At 37.2% G+C, this 26,662-nt stretch overlaps 3 protein-coding genes across 13 annotated transcripts; 2 read left to right on the top strand and 1 right to left on the bottom strand.

The window, feature by feature from the left end:
- Window positions 1–346: 346 nt before the first annotated feature.
- Window positions 347–8,271, top strand: LOC105829543 (solute carrier organic anion transporter family member 74D). Of its 2 annotated transcripts, XR_001138509.3 has the most exons (9): window positions 347–503; window positions 3,026–3,218; window positions 4,581–5,006; window positions 5,420–5,667; window positions 6,070–6,355; window positions 6,581–6,776; window positions 6,883–7,490; window positions 7,716–8,016; window positions 8,108–8,271. XR_001138509.3 is itself a non-coding variant. In XM_012668489.3 (8 exons), the coding sequence occupies exons 2-8, from the start codon at window positions 3,038–3,040 to the stop codon at window positions 7,904–7,906; spliced, it is 2,136 nt and encodes a 711-aa protein (XP_012523943.1). In that variant the 5' UTR covers window positions 347–503; window positions 3,026–3,037; the 3' UTR covers window positions 7,907–8,226. The 2 variants fall into 2 exon arrangements, 1 of the variants encoding a protein (XP_012523943.1); XM_012668489.3 differs by having other exon boundaries at window positions 7,716–8,226.
- Window positions 8,272–13,013: 4,742 nt separating this feature from the next.
- Window positions 13,014–18,781, top strand: LOC105829541 (solute carrier organic anion transporter family member 74D). Of its 6 annotated transcripts, none has more exons than XM_012668488.3 (8): window positions 13,014–13,134; window positions 13,829–14,476; window positions 14,928–15,037; window positions 15,544–15,986; window positions 16,132–16,810; window positions 16,967–17,351; window positions 17,704–17,805; window positions 17,883–18,781. In XM_012668488.3, exons 2-8 carry the CDS (start codon window positions 14,143–14,145, stop codon window positions 18,002–18,004), a joined length of 2,175 nt encoding a protein of 724 aa, XP_012523942.1. In that variant the 5' UTR covers window positions 13,014–13,134; window positions 13,829–14,142; the 3' UTR covers window positions 18,005–18,781. The 6 variants fall into 6 exon arrangements, with proteins under 6 accessions (XP_012523942.1, XP_012523939.1, XP_012523938.1 ...); XM_012668485.3 differs by lacking the exon at window positions 13,014–13,134 and adding an exon at window positions 13,163–13,267; XM_012668484.3 differs by lacking the exon at window positions 13,014–13,134 and adding an exon at window positions 13,165–13,382.
- A 27-nt stretch (window positions 18,782–18,808) lies between these two features.
- Window positions 18,809–24,414, bottom strand: LOC105829540 (solute carrier organic anion transporter family member 1A5). 5 transcript variants are annotated; one of them, XM_012668480.3, is made up of 10 exons: window positions 24,167–24,414; window positions 23,456–23,724; window positions 22,879–23,088; window positions 22,475–22,733; window positions 22,200–22,341; window positions 21,755–22,046; window positions 21,273–21,462; window positions 20,891–21,140; window positions 20,296–20,719; window positions 18,809–20,161 (listed from the first exon to the last, which is right to left on the bottom strand). In XM_012668480.3, the coding sequence occupies exons 2-10, from the start codon at window positions 23,718–23,720 to the stop codon at window positions 19,215–19,217; spliced, it is 2,979 nt and encodes a 992-aa protein (XP_012523934.1). In that variant the 5' UTR covers window positions 23,721–23,724; window positions 24,167–24,414; the 3' UTR covers window positions 18,809–19,214. The 5 variants fall into 5 exon arrangements, with proteins under 5 accessions (XP_012523934.1, XP_012523933.1, XP_012523935.1 ...); XM_012668479.3 differs by having other exon boundaries at window positions 24,182–24,414; XM_012668481.3 differs by having other exon boundaries at window positions 24,197–24,414.
- Window positions 24,415–26,662: the final 2,248 nt, after the last annotated feature.

Here is a 26,662-nt window from a genome sequence, read left to right as displayed (position 1 = left end):
AGAAGATTTCTTACTCTCGCATATGCAATCATTCCAGTCGATGGTAATATTAATCACGCTGTTTTCATAGCGACATTGATTACCGTTACGTCTTCGCTCCATCGACGACGGTACGTTATTATTATCACGTCTCGTTATGCACCTTAGCATGGACCGCAACCAGGATAGATGCGCTTGCTATCTTACGGTCGCAGCGACGCGGACGTAGGCGTCGGATCGCTTGGGTGCCGATAATAAGATGTCAGCACCGGTGTATCCTCATTGGCGGCGTACCCTTTGAATGTGACGTTCCTGCTTATCATTCGATTTGATAGAGAAATAGTAGGGGAGCGTTGCCATTGACATACGAATAAGCTCAGTTATCCCGCGTTTATCCGTGCTAACTAGAGCGCTCGCAGCGCGTGGCGATTTCCGAGTTACCCGGTAGACGAGACCCGAGGATCGCGATCCAGTAGGAATCGCGGCCCGGAAGTCCCTTCTGTGTCCACGAATCGAAGGTCAAGGTGAGAAACCATCCTCGATTCGAACCTTAATCCCTCTTCGGTATTCGGAGAAAGGTATCCTCGTGTATTTTACGTGTATGCGCCTCCGCGGCAATTGTTGTAGACATTAAAGGTGCGAGGAAACAGGAGACGGAGATTTAGAATTCAATTTTTTTTTGCACGCAACTCTTTATCCTGCGAGATAATAAATAATACCGAAGAATCCTCATTTGTTTCTAAAATTTAGAGATAACGATAATTTGCATAAGAAATTTATGCACCGTCAACAAATGATAACATTATATTCTCTGTTAAAAGATACGCTGCACAAATCAGACTAATGTACATATTAAATAAATATATACATATATGCACAGAAGTAATTTTATAAAAAATATTAATAACTTGATGAGAAGTATTAAGAACTAATATAAATAACGCACACATTAAAATAATTTTAATATAAATAGCATTTTAAGTAAATAACTCATTAATTTGATTTCATAAATAAATGACTAATGTATTATTTATTTATAATATATAATTTTCTCCCAAATAAATTAGCCAAAGAATTTAAAATAAATGTATTAACTTGCTTTAATGCATTTTTTTTTTTACAAGAAATCTTTATTAGTAGAAGGCAAAAGCGGAAGTACTAACCGATTAAGACTATGAAATAGTGCTTATGACTGATTGAAATTATAATTACGTAAGCTTGTATCTCAGGTAAATAGAGAGGAAACTGGAAAAACAGTGAATAGATCTCAACTGACGAATGAAATAAAATAAAAATCTATTACTGCAAGTTGTATTAACAAAATTATGCATCTTTGCAATATAAAAATTTCTAATTTATAACATTTCCAAAATGTTTAATTAAACATTAACAAAATGTTTTATAAATAAAGAAACTTAGGGAAAAAATAGCCTACAAATAAAAGATTCATACATTTCTTATAATTTAATTTTTATCATAAAAAATAAAGGACTATAGAAGAAATATAAATTCCTTATATAATTTTCTCTTTCTTCGAAATCTTAAAAGCAAATAAAGTTTTTTAACGTATACGTGTTAATCTTGTTATATTAAAAGTCAATATGATGAGTATTTCATTGAGGAATTTTGATAAACAGAGAACCTACGTGTCGGATTTGTTTGAGTGATTTATTGGTGTGATAAGCTTAATTAGATTTGTAGATTAGATTGCTACCGTAAATATTAATCAGCGTTATTGCGAGCATAAAAAGTTCCCTAACTTTATTTTCTTCGGTTTTTCCAGTCGAGTCAGCAAATAAGTATGCACTCTATTACATAAACTCAGTTATTAAATTTATTAAACTTACATATGTGGATTCGAGTAATTGATAGAATAACATGTGAACTACACATCTATCTTACAAGGATACAGAAGTGTTTACAATTTTAATAGTATGCATTATTACTAAAATTACCATTACGATAAACAGGATGAATTAAATTTGAAATTTTACGATACGCATTATCATTTATCATTTCCCTCGCTTTCCGTTTACGGATACTTGCATTGTAAACGCTCGCGAGATTAGGTCGGTGTCTTCTGGTTCGGAAAGTGAGTTGCATAACGGATACGTTCGCATACATTGACAAAGACGTCATTGTTATTACCATTACATTACGCCGAGGTATCTTCCAAGTGCAAGCAACGTGCTGAGATTTATTATCTCTATTAACGTACTAATAATTATGCGACTTAAAAAAAAAGATAACGGCCGTATCGCGTCTTGTGTTGCACGCACGTGTCTCATGTTCATCAAACTCTCACGCCGCAATGTAGGAGCACTAGAAATTGAATGCCCCACTGCAGTCATCGACCACGAGCAACTTGAAAGCACCGCGGGCGTTTGCGGCCTCGTAATCCCCTTTTCTTCGTATGGCATTTGATATATGTAATATCGTCGTCTGGACCATACGTGATTGAGAATGCAAGTCACCGTCATCGACTCTCACTATCACAATGACAACGCGTTATTTTCCCGCTTAAGCGGTTGTATTTCACATAGCGCATTGACTTAATTACTATCATCACCACCAGGCCATTATCGCTGAACTTAATTCTCTGGAGTGTTTCTTGTCGAAGTAGTATGCAAAACATTGCTGATTCAGCAAAGCCAATCGTTTGAAATAAAAACGATTGGGAATTTCAATATGAATCGATTATCAACGTTGTAATCGTGTATTTTATATGAACTCTGCCGCACCTCTATTATCACAAATAAATCTTTGCGTTCTGTTTCAACATTACACGCTTATAACATTAAAGGTTCTCAACTTATTGAATCATATCATGTCTGAGGTCTGAAGATATCAGTAGCAAAAAAAAAGAGATAATAAATATAAAAAGATATAAATGAGACATACAGGTTTGCAAACATTATAAAACTGATGGTCTTATAAGTCAATATTGTAATTATGTTTGTGTTCTGAAGTTTGTGGATTTTAATGAGACAAACATAATTCTGATTTAAGAAAAGAACAAAAAATACGCTAATCGATCTTCTTAAAGGCTACCGGAGGTATGGGTAAAGACTGTGGAATATGTGGGATTTATCCGAGGTGGCTGCGAAATCGAGCCACCCCGAGAACTTTCATCGTGGTGTACGGTTTGCTGGGCACCGTCCAGGCGATGGCCTTCATCTACATTGTCGTCACCCTGACGACTTTGGAGAAGAGATTCAAGATACCCAGTCGTACGACTGGTAAGTTCCACTCCCGCCATCATATATATGATAAAACTTCACGACGAGGCGGCTGTACTCTCTTCATTTTATAAAATATTGACCGAGATACACATTCGGTTTACGGAAACGAATTTACGCGGCTTTACGATTGGGACTCTGTATGGTGAACAATCAGTTTCGGCGTGTTTTAAAATGTCCGTTTAGAGAAAAACTTAGACGTGAAGTAAATTATCCGATACTTGACAGCGCGCTTTAATTGTCTCGAGCAGAACTTTGAACGTCATCTCATCTTAATCGTTTTCAACCTCGGATTCCATTGCCGGCAAAGCCGGAGCAGTCGAGCGTCCGCGGGTATACTTGCGTTTAAGTACTCGTACTTGCACACTCACGAATCACGTTTCCGTGTGCGTCTATCTAGTAGGTAAGTAGTGTGTCGCAATCATAGAAGTGACAAATCTGTCGTACAACGAGCACTATATTATGCATTGAAGAGCGAAGACACGCGGACGTGCATTACACAATTTTGTAGTTGGCCGCAATACTCGAAATATTAACGCGATTTCGTGTGTATTTATATTAAATTAGTTTGATATATAAAGTGAGGCGATTTATGTTTTTTATTTTAGAAATTTAATACGCCTGAGAAAAAAAAATTGATTCAACAAAGCGTTTAGTTGCGAGCTGCCAACGAAAGATATACTTAATACAACAATATTTGCTGTTAATGCAAGTGCAATGATGTTGATTGAACTATGTACTTATATTGCACTACCATATATTGTTGTATTGAATATATCTTTTGTTGGCAGTTCGCAACAAAAAGATTTTGTTGAATCAATTACTTTTTTTCTCAGTGTACGTATATGCACGCACAAGATTTTAATATTTCTCCATGAAAGGGATTAAAAGTAAGAGATTGGTAGAAAATTATCTATGAATGACATTTACATACTGAAGTAAAATGATAAGGTAATCCTTTGTTTACCATATCGCACTCGATAAACAGAAATAAGTAAGCCACTTGTGTAGCCACTGTCTCATAAATTTTTGCCTAATTATTTTGCTTAATTTAATAAAAATTATTTTTCTCTCTGAAATCTTTGTTTTTTAGGAATTAATTAGCTTTAAATATTAATCACATATAGTGATTTTTAGATTGTTAAACAGATAGCTATAACAAGTTCTTTAAGTTCGGCATAGAATTAATTAAATACATTAATAAAAATATTATTTTATGTCAAAAAACTTTTATGTAATAAAATTCAATTCAGTTGCATAGATGAAAACTGCTAAAATGCGAAAGAAATTCAAACTGCAACTGCATCAAAAAGCTAAGTGAGTTCATTGCTTGTCGATGTAACATTCTTACTACTATCACAGGGTTGATCCTTTCGGGTAACGAGATCTCTGAGATCTTGTCCCTGGTTTTAACCTATTACGGTGGGTCCAGCCATCGGCCAAGATGGATCGCAGTTGGAGTCGGCTTGAGCTCATTGTCCTGTCTCGTTTTGGCACTGCCGCACTTCATATACGGTCCTGGAAAGGACGCCTTGGCATTGACGAAGGAATATCTAGACCAGACCTTGTTGAACATGACAACTCTCCCGAATGACCTCGCGATCTGCCCGCGTATGGATCAGCCGGAACTCTGCGACGCCGAAACCAAGTTGAGCTTTAGTTATCTCCCTCGACTATTAGTTTTTTTATCTCAATTTATCCTTGGTATCGGAACTACTCTTTATTACTGTTTGGGACAGACGTATTTAGACGACAACACGAAGAAGAAAAATACACCTATGCTATTAGGTGAGTCTTGCAAATTCTGTTAACGGATTTTTAACTAGCAAAATTTGTATCGCGACCAAGATCCAAATTCATCTTTACTTATAAACATGAAAAGTAAACGTATATCTTGCTAACGCGTTATTATAGCTAATCATTTCTCTTGGAAAATCTGATAAGTAAGTAATGCGGTATCTTAAGAGCATGAATTCAAGATAAATTCTTGTTAAACGTCTGATTTACTTCAAATGGAATATTTTGATAAGGATAAAGGTTATCTGACTTTTATAAATTGTGATTTTATTGTGGACATTTATAATTATGTTTCTAATAATAATAATGTATTCAAAACTTTTTATTTTTTTACAATATAGTAATTGCCATATTACTGACGTGAATAGGATTTAATAGCAATAAATTCCAATTTTATTTGTAAGGTTTTACGTTCGCTTTACGTACCGTGGGTCCGACGATCGGATTTCTATTGGGCTATGGTTGTCTGAGTTTATACATAGACCCAAACCTTCATCCTGTTATTTCGAAGAAAGACCCGCGATGGTTAGGCGCATGGTGGCTCGGATGGATCATTCTTGGCTTTATAATGGGTGTGTTCGCTATTTTGATTGCTTTGTTTCCACGTGAGCTTCCAAAATCGAAAGATACTTCTAAACAGACTCCTAAACAGGTAACTTAAATGTATGGATATTATATAACATTATTAGATTTGAGAAAATTACATTAAATATTAGTCTATCGTATGATTGAAAATTGATATAAAAAGCATTAAATTTTTTTTTAAACAAGCCTAAAAATATATATTAATTAATATATCTGAGTTCTTAATAATTACAAAATTAATATAAACGTTATTTTTATTTATTGTTATAAAAAAAATATTATTTTATCTATTTATTTTGTTATCTATATACGAAAAAAAATAATTATCTATTAAAAAAACTAGTTTTTTTTTTTAAAAAACGTCGATAATCAATTTATAAACTTGTAAAAAACTAATGTAGACGGAGGAAACTCCCAGAGGATTTACAAGTCCCTGTATAAATTAATTAACGAAAACATTCCGCTTCAGGATGGCGAAATACCTTTGAAGTTAGATTTAGTGCTGCAGCAGAAGCCTCCGATACAGATGGACCGTACCAGCAGTGCCAACCCAATACCCTTGGAAACTGAGTACATACCGACAATCCGTGAATTTCCGAAAGCCATGAAACGGCTGTTAACGAACTGGCTGTTGACCTGCAACAATTTAAGCGGCGTATTTTACGTGCTCGGCGCTTCTGCCTATATCACATTCATAGCGAAGTATCTTGAAGTTCAATATGGTACGTCCGCGGCTGGCGGTACTGTAATAGCAGGTACGTACATTAATTTTATAAGAATGCATCTTAATTACTTTACAAATTTAATTGTCATTAGGAACGTTTCTAAGATTTATTTCTAAGATTTTTTCGAGATAATTTTTAGTACTAAGTAATTTCCTTCTGCTAAGAAATAAAATCGATTTTTTGCGACTTGCAAAAATACTTTTAACAATTATTATATATTTGTATCTCTAATTGTTGTTTCGTTCTAATTCACAGGTCCCATATCGCTGTTTGGTATGATATTAGGATTTCTGCTATCGGGATTAATAATTACCAAATTTAAACCGGGCCCCAGGCCGCTTCTCGCGTGGAATGTACTCGTTGGTATTTGCTTCGTCTTGGGACAAATAGTGTTTATATTTCTTGGTTGCACGGGTTCTGGGATACGCGGTATAGACTTGGAGACTTTGCAGTGAGTATCTTTACAATTCAGAAGACACTTAATGAAGATCACAAATCATCACCTCGCTTAAAATCATTGATATAATAATTCTATGTATATTTTTGTCTATTCGCAGAATGAATTTGACAGCTGGTTGCAATGCCGATTGCAACTGCGTAGGTGTCAAATATTCACCGGTCTGCCACGAGGCGTCGAAGACGACTTTCTTCTCTGCCTGTCACGCGGGATGCCGAACGATGCTGGACGACAAACAGTTTGGAAACTGCAGTTGTCTACCGTTGAACGAATCGAGCTATGTCGGAGACTACTCCGATTACTTTGGCGGCTCCGGCAGAGCCGTCACTTTGGAACAGCAGATGTTCGACTCGCAAGCACTCCCGCCGCTCTTCGACAAAGTTAAAGCCGGCCCGTGCACCACCGATTGCAACCGGCCGTATTTGCTCTTCATGGTGATCACTTGCGTGATCCAACTGTTGGGCTGTTCCGGGAGAATCGGTAATGTTCTAGTGAACTACAGATGCGTCGACAAGAAGGACAAGAGCTTCGCTCAGGGTATCACGCTTATGATCATCTCGCTACTGGCTCTAATTCCGGGACCGATTATCTACGGAGCTATCATCGATTCGACTTGTTTGATATGGGAGGAATCCTGCGGAACTAGAGGAAACTGCTGGTTTTATCACCGAGACAACTTCCGATACTTGGTGAACATTTCAGCGGCCGGTGGGTATCGTCAAGTTTAACGACCTATATATTTTACCGACTACAAGTGTTTGTCTGCTAGCTGATTAGATAAAAAGGAAACGAAAAAAAAAAAAAATCGCAACGGATAAGAATGGTTATCAATGGACAAAATGATGCTATTGATTGATTACTCATTCGAATACCGTTTCATCATTCAATTTTCAGTCAGCTTGATCATAAAGAAGTTATTTCGTCATGTTACAGGATTTACCATAATAGGGGTACTATTTGATGCTATGGTTTGTTATCTCGGCAAAAATTTGGATCTATACGGCGACATGGAGAGCGACAAGAGGCGCGAGTTCGTGAAAGAAGACGTTGCGATGGATAATGTAGACAGGAAGAAGGAAGTTAATGGGACTTTAAATCAGAGGACAGAGCAGAGTCGTCTATAACGCTCGCTGTCGCCCGATAGTGGACAAATCCGATGAGATTTGTGAAATTGCTCTAGGTACCTGAAAAATTTCGGGGCTTTTGTGACTGACGCCGAACATTCCGATGATTAGTAGGTAGTGCAATAATTTTATTAGTGATAGAAACTATAATCGTGTAAATAACGTTATTGCATTTTAATTGTTAAACTCTCAACCTTCTAGATACTTGGAACGGAAAGCTGCGAGCTATTCGTTGTTACAATTTTGTTGTTAAATCTTTATTTTTCGAATCATACTCATTTCTATTTCTTTGTAAATAAATCACGTTTATTTTTTATTAACATGTTATTACTCACACGCTTTATTGCGCTCTTTTCTGCACTTTTGAAAAATGTCAATTTTTATTCTCTATCAGCAAAATAGTGATAAAGAGATTTTATCGAAGTCTTTTGCAAAAATTATTTGCACGTAAATTATTATTTTTATTTCCTTAACTTTCCAGTAAAATTAAACGATTTCTTCTTTCGATAAGATATTCACCCTTCATTGCTTTATCGCTTTCTCTCTCTCTCTCTCTCTCTCTCATTCCCTACCAAATCTCCCGCAAGCAGAATATAACGCGCCACGAAACGAAAGGGTTTATTCGAAAAACTACGTTATGGATCGGTGAATCCGTGCTCGCTCCTCGTCTATAGAATGAGCGAGGAAGAGACGGTCGAAAGAAGGAGGCAAAGTCTCAGGGCTTGTCTTCAAGCCACCGAAATTCGGGGGTTCGGCGGGGTATACGGGCTACCACCGGACGGAGGGATTACATCCCACGAGGCTGAAGGTAAAAAGGGAGTTTTTGTTTGAGAGCCTTTTAATTTTTAAGCCCACCCAACTAAACCGGGCGGCTTGGCCCGTGTAATGAATTCCGCGACGTTCCCGTGACGTCAGGTCGTCTCTATCGATCGCATCCTTCGGAACACCATTAGAGGATGCGCTTCGGCATTACGATTAAGCGTTCTACCTTATTCCGTCGCAAATAAGGAAAAATGAGCTCTGCAAGAGGGGGTAGCAACGTCTGCACACTGACAAGAATGAGAATTCGTTGCTACGTTGTTGATGAAGTAAAGTGTCGTGAATTTCAGGATTTATGAAAAATTCTCTATCAATCTTACTTTGTTACTAAAGTAACTAATTAAAGGAAAATGCGTGTTTTAGAAAAAAAAAATGAATGCATATTTTACATAATGTACGTATAATTTTATAAAAATTAAAATTTTTTTGTAATAATTATCTTATATTTTTAAGATGTATTTTAAGATAAATTTGTTTATATGTAAAGTATTGTTCTCATTATTTTTAGCGTGATAACATCTAAAACCTCAACCACTTAAAATATGAAAAATATATTTAATACATGTATTTAATACACGTAAGTTTTTATTATAAGAACATTGTTAAAAAAAAATGGAAGCTTCTTCGCGCCTCGACCTGGTATTGGGAGATTTTGCTGTTGTGTGTACACGGTTGCATTGTGCATGACCCTGACCCATCTTTCATATAAACCTCATCAACGTCTTCTAAGTCGAGGTACAGTCCGATCAGACTAGAAACGAGACCGTCTGATAAAGAAGGACAGACGCATGTGATATAGATGACCGGAAGCAATCGGTTTACTCACCTTCCACCACTTCTAAGCTTAAGAATCGCGGCGCTTTTATTATCGATTATACTTGACCCACCTCGAGATTTTCTTTTCCTTTGAAGAAAACACACGGTTCACATGATGTAACGTAACGCTCGACACAGCATCACTTTCTTTTAGCAAAAAGAAATTACATTTTATTTTGCGGAAAATCGGCGGATTAATATGCAACGAGTAAAATTGGGCAGACAGGTAACGTAAAAAATTAATCGCGAGTAAAGGTCTCAAAGTCAGCTTGCGAAAAATACTTGACTATTACCTCTGTGCTGTAATAATAATGATACTAATGCAGCTCATCCGGCGTTCCTTCTGCCATTCTACGAATGCTGCGTAATTTACAAACGCAAGTGGGTTGTGCCATTTAAAGTGCCTGACGAAATTTGCCCATGTGCCAGTGAAGTAACCTTGTACTTTGCAAGTTAACTTGTCATATGTGCAGTTTAGCGGGATATCATCACAAAGAGAAGGAATTGATATGTGATATCGTACAAGAGACACGTGTCTTCGAGCGTAAATACTTATTTAATAGGTTATTGACAACGTCTGAACGAGAACAGTTCAACGTAATCATTCTTACTTAATCTAACTTAATTGTCGAATACAGTAGCATATCTCGCAAGATAGAGATCGTGCGCTAAAAATAGTTTTGTTATCTAGTTTTACGTTGACGAATTTTTCACTTATTTAATTTTATATTTTTATCTATTTAATATTTTCAGTATATGTAAAAAAATTCAAATAATTATTACTATCTTTTGAATATTTAACGTTTAATTTCTTATTGTCTTTTAATGTAAATCGTTAATAATTTATAAAACATTAGTATACGAAATGAAAATGCACTCAAAAGCGGTATAATTAACGCGACTATTAATAACACATTAGATATTCGTGGATTCGAAATCTCGTAAAAAAGTGTTACTTCAATTTCCACGTCTCGATTCGAAAAGATGGCAGCCTTCGAGTGATATACACGTTTTAGGTTGCGCAAACATCTTGCTGAGAGTCATGCAAATATAGAGTTTATAAATCACAATGGCTTTTGAATTTTTTTTTCAGCAATAGGAGGCGTCTCGCCATTCTTAAACCTGGTCAACGTCACGCGCTTCAAACTGTCGTAAATCTGACGATTACAGTACATTGTGAAAAATGTCACTTGATCTAAGTATTATGTAGTAATGCGTTACAAGTAACAAAAGAAATTACTATTATTTTTATTTATTTTTATAATAATCAATTTATAGTTATGACGTTACAATTTTTCGTAACGGTAAAGACCACGGTTGAATAGTTATCTTTAACAAGTAACTTGTTACTTCGCATACCCTAGTTTTATGTATTAACATTTACATTTATTAAAAAAATATTTAATAGTTATATTAAACAAAGACATCAGAAGATGGAAGTTTCCATGAGGAGTGGCAGAATGTGTTCGTTGATTTGATGATAATCGAAGAATTCATTCTGCAATTGCGTGAAAGCTATATGAATAAAGATAAAAAATGATATATAATTTATAACAAATTCAATTTATGTGCGAATCACTACGAATTGTAAAGTGTAAAATGAACTTTGTACAGCAATAGCTTTTAACGTGTCAGCAAATTGATATCGAGTACTTCTGCGATGTTTTATTTGCGTGCATCAAACGGCAGATCGAAGTTTCCAAGAAATTTATGTACACTCGTGTATTCCTCGGTGTATTTATGATGTTCTTATCATAGATGTAAATTTTCATTTGTCTCGGCAGGTTTGTGAGCAGGCAAATACCGCCAGGAAGACATTTCTTGCAAATCATGACGAATGATGGTTTGCGAAACGAAATCACCATTAATTCGACTAAATTATTTGACTGACAACTCAATTTCACATATAAAACAATTGATTGTCGTGACTTCAAACTTCTTGTTTTATGGATATTAAAAAAATTCTTATTTCCTATAAATAAAAATTGTGCAAAGTTATTTGTTTCAATTGAGACGTATGCATACAGGAGTTTGGGTAGTCATTTAGGCATACAGATTACCGCCATGATAAGAAAATTTGTATTAAACGTCATTTTATATTATCGCTTCTCCTTGCGCGCAAGGTGATAGTCAGATATTTATTCAAGATTACTTCGAATAACAGGAAAGCAAATTCTTCTTTTCTCTCTCCTTTTTTTTTTTCAAATTCATCGTGCGATAACAGTATCTTACCTTAGGGCGAATAAACTGAATGCTACTGAGACAAAGAGACGAATATTAGACGTAGACGAACTTGAAGGTCGAAATCGTTCATCTCTAATTATTGACGACCTTCCGAAAAATAGCCGATCGAAATGATCGGTGCTGTCGGGAGTCCTAACGTGGTCCTAAAGCTCGCCCGCTTGAAGAACTCGTCCTCGGCGAGTATAAAAATTAAACTTTGGCAATTACCCGTCAGCTATTAGCGACATAGCTGTTTGATGTATGCTATTAGCAATACGGGAATAGACGGAAGAGTTTACCGAGTGTCTATGTGTGCGCGCGTGTGTACATCACGTCGGCTCTATTAAATCATAATGGGTCCACAATGTGAAGCCTCTGCTCCCGGAGGTTGACTAGAAACGAGCTTAGACAACACCGTACCGAAAGCCAAGACCTCGTACAAGTCGCGGTCCGTACGTCGCGAATAACCCCCCGATTCACCAGCGCCAGAATTTACAGGGTTGAACAGCAGGTTGTTTCCTATGTACGCACATACACGCGCACTCACGTATGCACTTCTTTTCCATTTCGACAATTTTCCTTCTGTCGTGCTATCAAGAGTCAGACGTTGTGAGATAACGCGCGTGTTACTTGAAAGTCGTATCATTAATAAAATAATAATAAATATTCGTGTAATTCACTTCTTCCCTCAACATTACGTAAACGATAATAAATTAACGCGTAGGTACAGGAGTATTTTTTGCCAGTGATACACTTAAAAATTAGATAACCATTAAAAAATTAGAAGCAATTGGAAAAATTACTTCTCGAGGATGAACGAAGCTTGATTTCGGTGTTGGCGATTGGTTTATCAACTCACAGGTAACGATTATAAGAACTGCTCGAAATTAAATCTCCAGATCGCAGTGACAGCAATAGATCGTAAGGCATGCTTTACGGATTCGCCATCTGCTTCAGTACATTCAATTTTGCAATAGTACAGGGCGCTTACCCCGTTAATTGCTCTTTTTCGGCGTAGGAGTCAGCCGCAGCATCCCTACTCCTATTCGGTTCATCATTCGTACAGGTGTACGTTATCAGATAGATAGACCGAGATAGATCGAGCCGGCGGCACTCGTGGATGACGAGGACGGCTAGTTTCTAGTCGCAGAAGGAGGGATCGGGAGAATCGCGACCGGTCTAGAGGGGAGAAGAAGAGAACGACAGTCAGAAGGAAAAAGAGAGAGCGACAGGGAAGAGGGGATGAAGGAATAGGCTGATTGCGAGAGACAGAATTTACCCGCTTGATAACGACACGGTGGACAGTAGATAGATATGTGTAAGAAGATCGTGGCTCTCTCTCGTACGATCGGCTCCTTGGGGGGCGGAAGGTGGGGATCCTTAGGCATAGAACACGGTCTACACTCTGTTGCGTTTAGGCGCCTCAGTTGCGGAAGAATATCGCTCGTTTTCGGACGCGAATCTATATTTCGCGAGGAAACATTAACTCGCGGTCGCAGATTGGTAATCGATTGACGAATTTTTTTTTTTTTTTTAAGAAATCGCCGCTATGTATTAATATTTCGTTACCGAAGCAATCGATCGTTCGAATTAACCCCGGAACCATCCTCCATCAGCGGTAGGCTGCAGTTCGTGAATTTTTTGTATTTCTCGCTCGCGATCATTTACGATTCCAATTATGTAATTCAATTTTTAATATATAATAGAAGTTCGTAATTTTTCATAATAATTTTGTATAACTAACAACTTATTGTAACGCTCATTATATTTAGATAAAAATTACTCGGTTGATGTACTCGAAGCAGAATCATATCTTTACGCTCTCGTTATTTATTTAGCAATATTGTTCAAATATATTCAGATAAAATTGTTCATTCAACAATACGAATACTCAGAGTCCGATAATATTGTCTGGCGCAGTGAGATTGTTGTACAAATATATTATCTTCGGTCCGACTCAAGACTCTTAACTCTTTTTCATCGACATACTTTCATTGTCATCCCCATAAATCATCAAGTTGTACGCGCGACAGTCGCAGTCAACTTCGAGATTTTCTGGCGTAGGTGTTGCCCGGGCGAGACCAAGTCGAAACATGGAGAACACGTGACCGCGTAATAAAGTGACGGGACACGGGGAACAGTGCCAGAGGAAAAGGAAGAAGAGGAAAAAGAAGAGGAAGTAGAGTAGATTCCGTGAGTGCGAACCCGAGGACAGGTCCGGACCGAACGAAAAAGCGATGCCAAGAGCCGCGAGGACAATCAAGTCACATCGGTATCGTGTGACCCGCGATTGAGGTCACTGAATTCGCTCGAAGCCAGCCTGGTGTTAGGCGCTTGCCAGTTGCACGGGTAATCGTGACGATTAGGCCGAGGCGAAGATGAAGAATAACTCGAGCAACTCGAATCACGAGAAGAACGGGCCGGAGAACTTGAAGCTACTACAGGTGCCGACGACGCCGTCCGTGACACCGTCGTCACCCACGACGCCAACCAGAGGGCTCGATGATGTCTTCAAGGAGTTACCGATCACCGACGACACCTCGTGCGGCATATGGTGCTTCAAGGGTCCGACCCTGCAGAAGTTTGCCAATAAGAAGGCTTACGTGTTTCTTTATGGTGTGCTCGGCTGCATATTTTCCGCCAGTTACGCCTATTTCAATGGCACCATCACTACCATCGAGAAGAGATTTAAAATACCCTCGAAAACCACGGGTACGTATGATACGTTTTATTACACTTAAATACTGTGTGACCGTTGTATCATAAAGGTAGGTTTAATCCATGGACATTAGAAAACTGGAAAGATTTTTACACAATCTTGCCGCTTGTAGAAAAAAAGAATTAAACAAATTTTGCGAATAAATAAACAATTAAAATAGAGGAAATCGAAAAATATTATAAATTAATATTATTTTATTTAAATAATAAATATTGACTTTATATTTTTATTAATTTAATTAAAATATGTATTAATAACTTATTACTTTATATAAAAAATATTTCATAAAAGTTGCTAGCTCGAACGGCGTAAAATGCTGTCGGGACGGCTTGTAATAAAGTTAAAATTTTAATAGCAATGTGGAATTGGCGTTCGCGCGAGGGACGTCATTAAATGAATTGCTACGGCATGGCAATTTACGCCACGTACTTTCTTCTCATGCAGGTCTCATCACAGTGGGTAACGACATCTCGCAGCTTTTCGTATCCGTCGCTCTGTCGTATTACGCAGGGAGAAGTCACAGGCCCCGATGGATCGCTTTCGGTATTTACACCGTAAGTTTTGCCACATGCATCCTCGATTGCGTTTATCATTGTTGCAACGGTGCATCGCGCGCCGTACTTTCGCGTCGACGAGAAACGAAATCAGCTGTCAGCACACGCCCCGAGGAACGAGCCCGGTAGACGTCATAACTCACCGATTGGTCGGTTCTTAATTAAATTAGGAAGCGTTAGAATCGTAGCTACGCTCATTCATGCCTCTTGCCATCGTACTCCCGTCGTCGTGTGCTTAGCTAAGCGATCCATTCTTCGAACAGAGTAAAGAGGCGCTTGCGGCAATGCTCTAGATATCGAACAGACAGTTGAGCGTGCTACGATTATTTATGTGGTACGATAAATAAATTATGAAAAAAAAAAATAACATAAATGGAAAACGAGAATAATAAAATTAAAATTAATAAAATGTATCGATATGCAGATACTATAAAGCTCTTAGTGACTTAGGCGAATTAAATCGTTTCTGAATATTGATAAAACGTCGCCGTTGTTTATTTCATTAGGTTGTACTTTTCTGTTGTCTTACGATGCTACCGCACTTTCTCTACGGGCCCGGCGAAGACGCCCTATCCCTGACCAAAGAATACGGCACGAAACCGCGAAGCACGCTGAACACAAGCGTGATTCCCGAAAAGCATCGGAAATTTCTATGTTTGGGCAAAGAAACTCGCGGGCTTGACTGCGAGGTCGAGGACGGAAACTTTGCGCCGCAAGTGATCCTCTTCATAGCCCAGCTGGTGTCCGGGGTGGGTGGTTCACTTTATTACACCCTCGGCGTGTCTTACATGGACGACAACATACAAAAGTCGAAAACGCCGGCGCTGATCAGCTTCTCGTATTTCTTACGAATGCTCGGGCCCGCCATTGGTTACGGGCTGGCCTCATTCTCCTTGAAGTTCTACATCAGCCCGACTCTAACTCCCACTATTACGATGCAAGACCCGAGGTATGTAGGACTAGTGGTGCCATTACAATTAAACAGTATGGTTTATTGATTTAGCGATAGATTATTCATTTAAACAAATTGTTTTTGTCACGAGTGTTTTGCAAAAATTTTTATTAATTGTATTTAATAAATTTATATTTTTAAGGTGGTTAGGTGCTTGGTGGCTAGGATGGATCATCTTGGCCATTCTCCTCATCATTTTCGCAAGCATGATCGCTCTCTTCCCGAAGACACTGCCGAGGGCGGCCGCTCGCAAGGTCCTGGCTCTGGAACGCAACAAGTCGGCCGCGAGCATCAAGGGGGGCGAGCAAGAATCTGAGCTACCAGCGTCAATCTCGGACATGTTGAGAACGTTTAAACGCCTGTTGACGAACACGACTTTGATGTGCAACAATTTGGCGACGGTCTTCTATTTCATGGGCTACATGCCCTATTGGATCTTCATGCCGAAGTACATTGAGACTCAGTACAAGCAATCGGCGTCCGTCTCATCGTTGATCACCGGCACGGTCGGCTTGGTATTCAGTGCCTTCGGGATACTGCTGTCCGGTTTAGTCATCTCCAAGTACAAGCCAAAGGCTAGATACCTGGCGGCGTGGAACGTCATGATTGGCGTTATATCGGTACTGGGAATGATCTCTTACGCCTTTCTCGGCTGCTCGGCGAACGACAATCAGATCGCTATTCAGCCGAACGGCGAATTGAAAACGCAGTTACCCTGCAACGAGCAGTGCCACTGCGACTACGTCACCTACAATCCTGTGTGCTCCGAACATGGACAAACGTTTATATCCGCGTGTCACGCCGGCTGCCGCAACATGAAGGTTTGATATGATTTTACGCAATCTTTACGAAAGGTAATTTTGCCTTAGAAAAAAGAAACGAAATCTTTGTTAAGTTGTTTTTCCATACTAGAATATTTTCAATTTACTGTAATACATCTCTGTTAAATATATTTATCTCTTCTTTTTTTCTTTTAGCATTATAATAACGGTAGTAAAGTTTATACGGACTGCAGCTGCGTGAAACCAAAATTGGCTCGTTCCCTGGCGCATCCATTTGCCAACAGCACATCCTTCTCATTCTCTACCGAGGTCCCATTAGAAACTACCGAGCCCACTGTAGACGCTTTGGGAACGGCTGTTCCAGGTTCCTGTCCGGTAGACTGTATGCAAAAGTTCTACATCTTTCTCGCAGTGGTGTGTTTCTTGAAGTTTAGCGGCGCAACCGGAAGAGCGTCGAATTTCTTAGTTTCCGTAAGATGCGTCGACGAGAAAGACAAGGCGGTCGCCATGGGCTTTGGATTAATGATACTGAGCCTCTTTGCCTTTATACCGTCGCCTATTTTATTCGGATTCATATTAGGTTAGTGATAAGTTCATGTACACACATTATTGATATAGACAGATTTTTTAATAGTATGACTAAGGTTCACGCTACAAACATTTCGAAGCGTTCTTTAATTAGTCACTTTTTCAGTATAATTTTTTATTCCGATTGGTCAATAAAATGCTTCGAAGCGTTTGTAGCGTCAAGTGGATCTTAGCCTATGTTATCAGAAGATAAATAAAGCCCTTGAGGTCTTTATTTACTTCTTTCGGTAGCACGTCGTAATTTTGTTAGTTCAAGTCATTATTGAAAACGTAACTCTATATTTATACATTCGCTAATTACACGCTTTAAATTTGACAATTAATTAATATTTTATTTTTTTTAGATAAAACTTGTCTTGTATGGGGTAAGACTTGTTCAGGGACGGGAAATTGCTGGCTGTACAACGGCGAAGTATTGAGGTATTTGCTGAACTTCACTGCAGCCAGTGAGTATCCTGCAAATCGTATCTAAGGAATGAAGAGTTCTCGTTGTTCGTGTATCATAGTCCCTTTGTCATTTTAGGTTTTGTAACGATCGGTACGCTGTTTGACGTGGGCGTTTGGTATTTCGTCAAAGACGTGAAGATCTTTGACGAGGAGATCGAACTGGAAGATATAGCCGAGGAGCCTGGTGATACGCTTTAAAGAATAATTAATGATCGAGTTCAATCACCCTTTTGGCGTATGCGTTACGCGCGTGAAGAGAGAGACTTCGATCGAAGATCTTCAAGAAAGATCGAACGACGAACGCGGAGCGAGCGAGAACCGACAAATAAAGACTTTACAAGTACCTTAAGCACCTCCTTAGCTATTTAAAGCTCATAGTAACCTAGATAGAACCGACTCCATTGGTAGAACACCTATGGCGTTCGCAAGAGAAATGCGACCACCGATCTTTTATTAATTTTAATTTACTGCGATTAATTGTTTTTATTGTTGTAACGGATGAATTCGTAATTCGTTGTAGGTTTGATATGAATCTTTGCTTTATTTCGAACTCGTGTTTCCACAGAAAATGACGGGAATGCCAAATTAATGCATATATAGAGCATATACGTGTATTCCGCATATATTGCTTACTCTTGTCGATGAAAAAAAAAACAATGATTCATGTTAGTGAATCATCTATAAAATTAATTAATTGTACATATAACAATTATATTTTGAATTAATAGAAAATGTATCGTAATTTATCTACTCGCGATGAAATATAGTGTACCCGCTGTTATCGACACATTAGAAGGTATTCTAATCTATATATAAGGTGGTACTACAAAACAACAAGAAGTCATTAATAACAGGTAGGCGAAATAATCAAAAATAAGGATACGATAGATTTTAATTGTGTAATAAATATTAAAAGAATTATTATGAAAGTCGTTATACACATGTTACGTTTTACAAAGAATAATTATGAATATGGAAGTATGTCATGAAATACAGCACACGTTTTATTAGCCGGTTATCCTTTATTAGAAATATTTGGAGTACTCACAGATCGAGGTATCTTTATCGATTGCACACCATCAATTCTGCATAATAATTAAAGCATATTGATATTACGATTTGTAATTAAAAAGGATGTACATACATGAAATTTTACTGTTCATCTATCAAAACATGAAATTGAATCAGAGGGGTTTTATATTTTAAAGGCGACAGGTGTCAGAGATAGTATTGTGTAGTATTGTGTACTTTGGCAGTTAGAGCCTCTTATCGCTCGTAGATAGTATAAATTTATCGTGATAGCGCTTCTATTCCACTACGGATTACTCGTTCTACCATAAATATCCGCAGAATTGCGTATCGTTCTTACGCGTCACACGTCACCTATGACTTAAACGCGATCTCAATGTTAAAGATCGGTTTGATGCGTTGCTTTGCTGTCTTTAGCGACATTCTTCGGACTGGGAGTCCCAGGTCCCTCCGAACGCGAGTCAGGGTTCTTGTCCTGTACATCTGGCAAACTGCCGAAGCCTGAAGAGGATTGTCCTCGAGAAGATGACCTACCAGGAACCATAGCTATCAGAGGTATACCTATCTTGCTCTCCGGCCGACTTCTCGTATCCTCTGTCGACTTCACCGATAACCGATCTTCGTCCAAAGTTTCCTGACTCGCGTTCTGCTCGTATCGATCGATCAGCGATTTCACGTCCTTCAAATGCGCCGCGTTGGTACTGCCCGAGTTGTCTTTCTTGTCTGGAAACGGATCCACTATTGGTATGCCAACTTCGTTGAAGTCGCCTTGTTTGGGAACGTTACTCTCTTGACTCTCCTTTGCAAACTTCGAGCTGCTTGCCTTCGAAGAATCGTAACCAATTGGATCCTTGACTTTAGAATTTCGGCCTTTTTGTGGATCCTCGTAGTGATCGGGATTCGGGAATCGGCGTTTCAGAGACGCGTTCTTTGAAGAGGGGCGATCGGTCTCGTCGTAATCCTTGCTCGGAACACGCTTTCTTGATCTAGGCCCGACGCTGCTAAGGTCGCTCTCGACATCAGAGTCAAGTCCTAACGGCGTGTAAGCGACTTGTGTACTCGATAGTCTTTTACTCTCGTCGCTCGAACTGTCTAGTTCGTCCTCGGAATCGAGATTTCGAATCGTCGATTGCGAATTGCGATTTGTCTCAGGATTCGAATTCGACAGATACTTGGGTGGGACCATCATACCGTTAAGAATAATGGGTTTATGAGACGCGCTCTTTTGAGTACCTTCTTCTTCTATTGGTGAAATTTCTTGCAGATTTGCTGTCTCCGGCATTGCCCTTGGCTCTTCAACAACTGCCTCCACTTGCCTCATTTCATCTGCAAATATTGTCACATTTTACGGTAAAGATTTTACACAGAAGAAAATTTTAAATTAAATTTATTTTATTAAAAAAAAACTATAGCTTTTTCACGGAAAAATTGAATTTTGTATTAAAAAAATATATATTTACTATTGTTATTCAATGCTTCAAGTTGCTCGGTTATTGCTGGTTCGAATAACTCTTGTAGCTCAACACTTTCTTGATCTTTAGTTTCAACTTCATACAGCTGTAAATTCTTGCAAAAAAACCAAACAATAACTTTTAACAGAAGAGAAATTGATAATAATAATATTGTCAGGTAACACAAGTAATTCCCGAGCTTCTCGGAATCGTGTAAATGACAAATTTTCTTTTGATTGCCCCAATATTGACACGTCTGACGCGCAATCAATTCATAAAGAATTTTGCCAAGAACATAAACGAATGCTGCAATCCACATCATCCAGAAACCTATGCTGATAGCTTTGTCTTGCTTGAAGACGGATCTTATATTGACCAATAAATCTCCTACGAAAGTGGATGCAATTAGCATGTACACCACTAAAGTTCCAAACTAAAACAAAAATAATATAAAAATGTTTCAACCGTAATTGATTAGATTTTATTAGATTGCAAAATTTGATTACATAATATAGAAAATATAATCAATTATAATTATATTATAATTGTAATTAATTAATTAATTATTTAAAATATATTTAAGAACAAAACAAAATGTAATCACCTCAAAAAACATCCAGCCGGCTTGGCATTTAGTTGAATTGCATGGGCCATCTTTTGCTTGGTCATTACCCCATTCGGTCACGCAGGTGCAATCGCTATAGATCTTCACATTATCGACGTAAATGATTGAGGAGCAGCCAGCATAGCAAGGATTATAATGTGTGAACTTTCCCGAGATATCGCAAACAGGTCGGAAATCGGCGTCCTTAGAGCACTGACAGTCTTTGTTGCAATAATCCCATAATTCGTCGCTACAAAAATGTTGATCAGTAAACACTTATCTGAGAATACCGCGAAATAAAATGAGGTACATTGTCTCTTCATTTTTAACGATATTATTGCTACTCAATAAATATTAATTTTAAGTAATAACTTTTACTTACAAGCCTTTTTCTAAACCGATGATGGATGGTTTCTCGCAGGTGGCAAAGATTAATGCGATGATAATTGCCAGTATCAAAAGCACGATAACAAAACTGTAACCAATAATATATCTAGCGCGTGGTTTTGCCTTGGCTAATACTAGGCCACTGATGATTATAATTAATCCAATCAGAACGGGTCTCACAATATCTAGAATAAAAGTGATTATTGCACTTATTTTATATATAAATTATTTCCATTATTTCAATTCTTATTACATTTTAACTTTTTATAACAACTTGAAAATTACATATATTTATATTTTTCAAATTTCAGTAATTTAGAGAATAAATTTAGTTCTCTTTCGTTTCTATACAAAAAATAATTGTTGATAATTTCATGGCAACAATTCCAAGAATTAATTTAAACTGATATCGCTCTAGATTAGTTTTTTACTTTTTCTATCTGAACGCGCGTTAATAGAGATATCAATTAATCTTACTGGTAGCTAGCCTAGAAGGCAGAGGATCGCTGAATCCACGGAGCATTCCTGTCGGTCGGGCTATATAAAATCTAGACTCCAAAAAGATATTCTCCTGTGCCATAAAATTTAAAAGCGCCATGGCGCTGAACACCGTAGCCAGAATGTTGCACATTAAAATCTTATTGGTGATCAATCTGCATAATGACGGGAAAAAATCGGGACTGCCGACCTTGGAATTAATCGTTCTATGAGGTGCTCGGTTACGTATCGAAGCTCCATTGAGAAGTGAAGCTGCGGCTTGTTCGACAACCTACAACAGAGTAATTATAATTAAGTCAAAAGAGCTTTTTCTATAAGAATATAGTATATAGAGAAAGATGGACTATTAATTTGAAAAACTTATGTTATAAAATTTACAAAATTATTAAATTACAAATTTGTATTATAAAGTGTGAATGTATACCTCTGAGGGTAATCTTCTGGGGAACCACGAAAGCAATAAGCCAGGAATCACCAATAATATAGAGAGAATTGGGAATCCAAGCCACCAGGCTCCCATTTGATCCCGATATGATGTTATAATGCTGAAATTTTCCGCGTCTATCCTGGGACGCGAGTTGATAAGTTTAGAAATAAGTATATTAGCGTCAGTTTCATAATGTGTAATCAGTTCGTAAAAAATTGCAGACGCAATGCAATAATTACTTAATATTAAAAAAAACATTTTGCAGTATTTACCAAAGGCATCCCCAACCCAAGAAGTATCCGAAAAGAATTCCAACGATCCTTACAGCGATTATTACACCGATGAAAGCGGTCACGTTCTTCGTTTTTGTATTATCGTCTAAATAAGAAATTCCTAGCGCGTAGTATGCAATATTTGCTATCCCGCTTACGATTAGCACTAGAATTATGATGACCATAGTAAAGTAGCAGGTGTCGTCCTCCTCTGCGATGATTCTCGATAATCCGAGAGTACATAATTCTGGACTGTCATCTGAAATTTAAAACGTCTCTTTAATCCCCAAAAAATTATTTTTTACGTCAAATCAAATGCTAACATAATTTAAGTGACTAATATTTATATATAAATTCAATACAAATAAGGATCATTTTGGAGTATTTATGTTTTGGCCACTAACCAGCGTATAATGACATATGAGTGACGTTTTGCGTTTCCTCGATGACACGAACGCGATGTGTTAAATGGGGTATTATCAAAGTGAAATACGAGACACTTTGTAAAAGGGTTAAAGCTCCTATCCATGAAGCCCTGTGTACTCTGTCGCCCCAATAAGCTACTATTAATCCTAGTAGAATAGGTGTTAATTCTGCCACAACAAGAATCCAATCTGTAAAAAAAAATAAGTTTCTTATCATAAGAAATAATATACAAATGTTACATTTTGCATTAAAAGCATGTTAAATTCATTTAAATGATATATAGAAACTTTAAAGATATTTACATTATCGAAGCAATCGTAAAAGAAAAAAGTTGCTGAGAAATACCAAATTTTGCACATGCATTAGAAATAATGCAAGAGAAAACAATTTGTGTTAAAATATATTTTAAGGAATATAATAACTAAAATATTTTTTTGTAAATAATGTTTCTAGCTAATTATACTGTATTATACAATATTTGCGACTTCTTGCAGGATGTCATTATAAAATATTTCATCAATAAAATATTTTTATAGCACCGTTTATGAAGCGCACCCATTACATAAGGATCGATTTGAAATCTTCTGGCTATCGTGGATCCTGTCACGTGAAAATAAGCGTACGATGCAGCCTGCACTACACCGATCCAGCAAATTAATCCCACGAAGAGTCTTCGCGTTGCAAATTTCGCTAGTTTTGGGCATTGCAATTGTCCGCAGCCACAATCGATTGATTGACTAGGTATTGGATTTGCCGGTCCCGTCAAACTTCCCTCCACCTCCGATCCGCTTCTTATCACTTCCGGAAAACGAACTGTCATTTTTCTGAAAAAAGTGCGTTTTTTAATTAAGGTCATATGTCAAAGTCTAAGTCAAATATGTTAACGCTTTCTCATTCGCGCACGTGTAGACATGCACTTCTCGTTTAGTTAATTATCATGCATATATATATATATATATATATATATATACATAAAAAATCTACTACTTTTAATATAAAATGCGACTTTTGATATAAATCTTATATCAAATTATATAAATCTTATATCACAATTAAGACTGTCCGATGGAATCAGTGTTATGAGAAAATTGCGTCAACGATATGGGTCTGATATCGACTCATGTGTCATCATGAGTCATTGGACTCCTAGATACCGGATCCATAGAGGTTCCAACAAAATATATTTGCAACGTTGAACGTGAATTTTTAATACAGTTAAATAACAGAGAACACATTGACATAAAATTATGATGTAAAGTCACACACAGCACAGGCGCCTACTTATGTTTATTCAACCTCGTTTTGTCTTTAAAATGGATGACAAAAGCCGTTACTCTTTTCGTTAATCTTTCATTTTTGGGGCAGAGTCACACGGCGACAACATCTCGCGTAAAATTTCACCCCTTGGGAGGCACGTTTTTTCCGTCTTTTCACCCAGTCGTTGCGAGAAAGAAACGTAATAAGAGTTTAACGTGGGCGCACAGGCGCGGCACTATCCGACGATGAATACGCACGTTATCTTCTTGTAGATATGCCGCCGAGATATCTTCCGATAAAGTTAGAGTGTAATACGTGCCGGGATGGGGATAACATTACCGACATCAACGTATCGCGGAGGTGTACATAGCTCGTCGGTGCTATTTGCGTGAGTGCAAAAGGGACAGTCGTACGGCGTTCATTCTTTATCGCCATGCTATTGGCATTCGAATTAAATACTACACTTTTAAATTTACTTCAACATTTACTCGTGTCCTTTGAGAATTAATTTTAAGAGCCAATCCTCTCGAGCAAATGTAAATTCGTCAATGTATAGAATATTCGATTTTTATTTTAGAAATATTTTATGGCGGCGGAGTTCAGTATCAATCAATTAATAACTTCTAATTTATATTTAATTTTAATTAAGTCAATTTTTAACACAGTTAACTTTTTACTTCAACTATTTATTTTTAAAACATAAAATTTAATTTATCAAATTTTTTTCTTAAGTTAAATATGTACTTATGTAAAAGAAAAAGACATTTTTATACAAAAATCAAATTTGTGGTATGTTATATAAATTCAATAGACGTATATAAAATTATGATCTATATTGCAATTATTTTATTATCTAGAGTCAGCTGATTTTTTTACAAACCTCAACATTCTAATTTGATATAAATAACGCTGTTTAGAATTAATTTTTATTTTAACTGGAGTTTATTTTTAATCTCTAGTAACTTGTAACTTTTAATTGAATTAAAATTTTTTGTTTACAACTTTTAACGTAAATTAATTTTATAAACCATCAGCTTTATCTTAATTTAGTTAAAAGAAAATATTAACTTACCAATCCTGGTATTTGTTTATTCTCCGCTTGTTATGCTCGTCTTGTGTATCCTTCGTGTCTACGCGTACGTTCATTTATCCGCCGGTCTCGCTCGGGCTACGCCGTATGACGTCACGTGACGTCACGCGTCGGTCACTCTCGGTTTCCCGCTGTGTTGTTACTTCTGGTCGGACGCTCCCGTACTTTTCGCGGTTTTCGAGTGGAAATTATGCGCGAATACGATGCCGAAGGTGTCGAATACAATGGCGGACGGTCGTCTCGCGACACACAAGTCACAGCAAGTGTCAAGATGCGTGGAAACAATCGCGTTCGTAAGACATTCCCTCGTAAGATTCGATGTTGGTCGCGTCGCGACACGTGAAATTCCTGCGTTTCGTCTTTTACTCGCGTTCGTTCGCGTGATCTTGTTGTCCACGCAATGTCGGGAGTGCCGAATAAAATATCAAGTCGTCATTAATGCGCGGTTTGACCCGAGTAGCGAAGAATGAAAAACTTCGGCGAGAAAACTGCGTCTTCGCGGAGCAACTCGGCGGGAAGGGGAGAGGTAAGTACATTATTTTCTTAGTTGGCATATGTATGTTTGTGTGTTTCCGCGTATTCGTATTTTCACAATTTTAGCGTAAAAACAGAAATACATTTTTATTTCTACGTTTGATAAAATTCATAAAATATAGTGTGTAATGTACTTGTAAATACCAATTATTACAATGAGGTTATGTAGAATTATCATGTGATTATAAGATATACTCTCATTAAAGCCAATTGTTCCAACTTCTTGGTAAACTTCTACCTATCAGGTAAGCATGTGTCTATCTTTATTTTTTAAAAATAAATAAAGACATTTACCTGATAAATAAATTCACCAAGAAGTTGAAACAACTGGCCCTAAATATGTTTATTTCTTGCTATTGTATTTTTTTATATGTTGCAAATTCAAAAAATAAGTAAAGTATTTAATGTGTTTTATGTTTAAAAATTAAGAGAATATAATAGAAATCTATATCGTAAACAATATTTTTTAGATCTTTCTACATTAAATGAAATAATAAACTATCTAATATTCTATTTTTATTATGTTAATATTGCGTATATATTTTCAGAATCAATGGGAGAAAAGGACAGCAGCAATCTGAGTGAGTTAATTGAACAATTTTTTACGTATAATTTATTAAAGTATGAAGATATGTATTCAAAGAACATGCGTCTCTAGTGCATCTCATCCTGAAGTTACGAAGATATTTTACCCAACTCTTCGCAATGAATATATAAACTAGTAAAGATCAATGCTCGATATTGGTTTTTTGTAACAACAAAATGGGTATGTTGCGATTGTTAAGGTTTTGTATTTATATTGCCAAAAAATTAACTTTTAATATTTTTGCAAAATTTAATCAAATCTCTTTTAATTAGATACTGCATTAAACAACACTTTT

The sequence above is a fragment of the Monomorium pharaonis genome, chromosome 7 (genome assembly GCF_013373865.1).
Source record: "Monomorium pharaonis isolate MP-MQ-018 chromosome 7, ASM1337386v2, whole genome shotgun sequence".
NCBI classification, from domain to species: Eukaryota; Metazoa; Arthropoda; class Insecta; order Hymenoptera; family Formicidae; genus Monomorium; species Monomorium pharaonis.
This window is presented reverse-complemented; position numbering and strand designations above follow the sequence as displayed.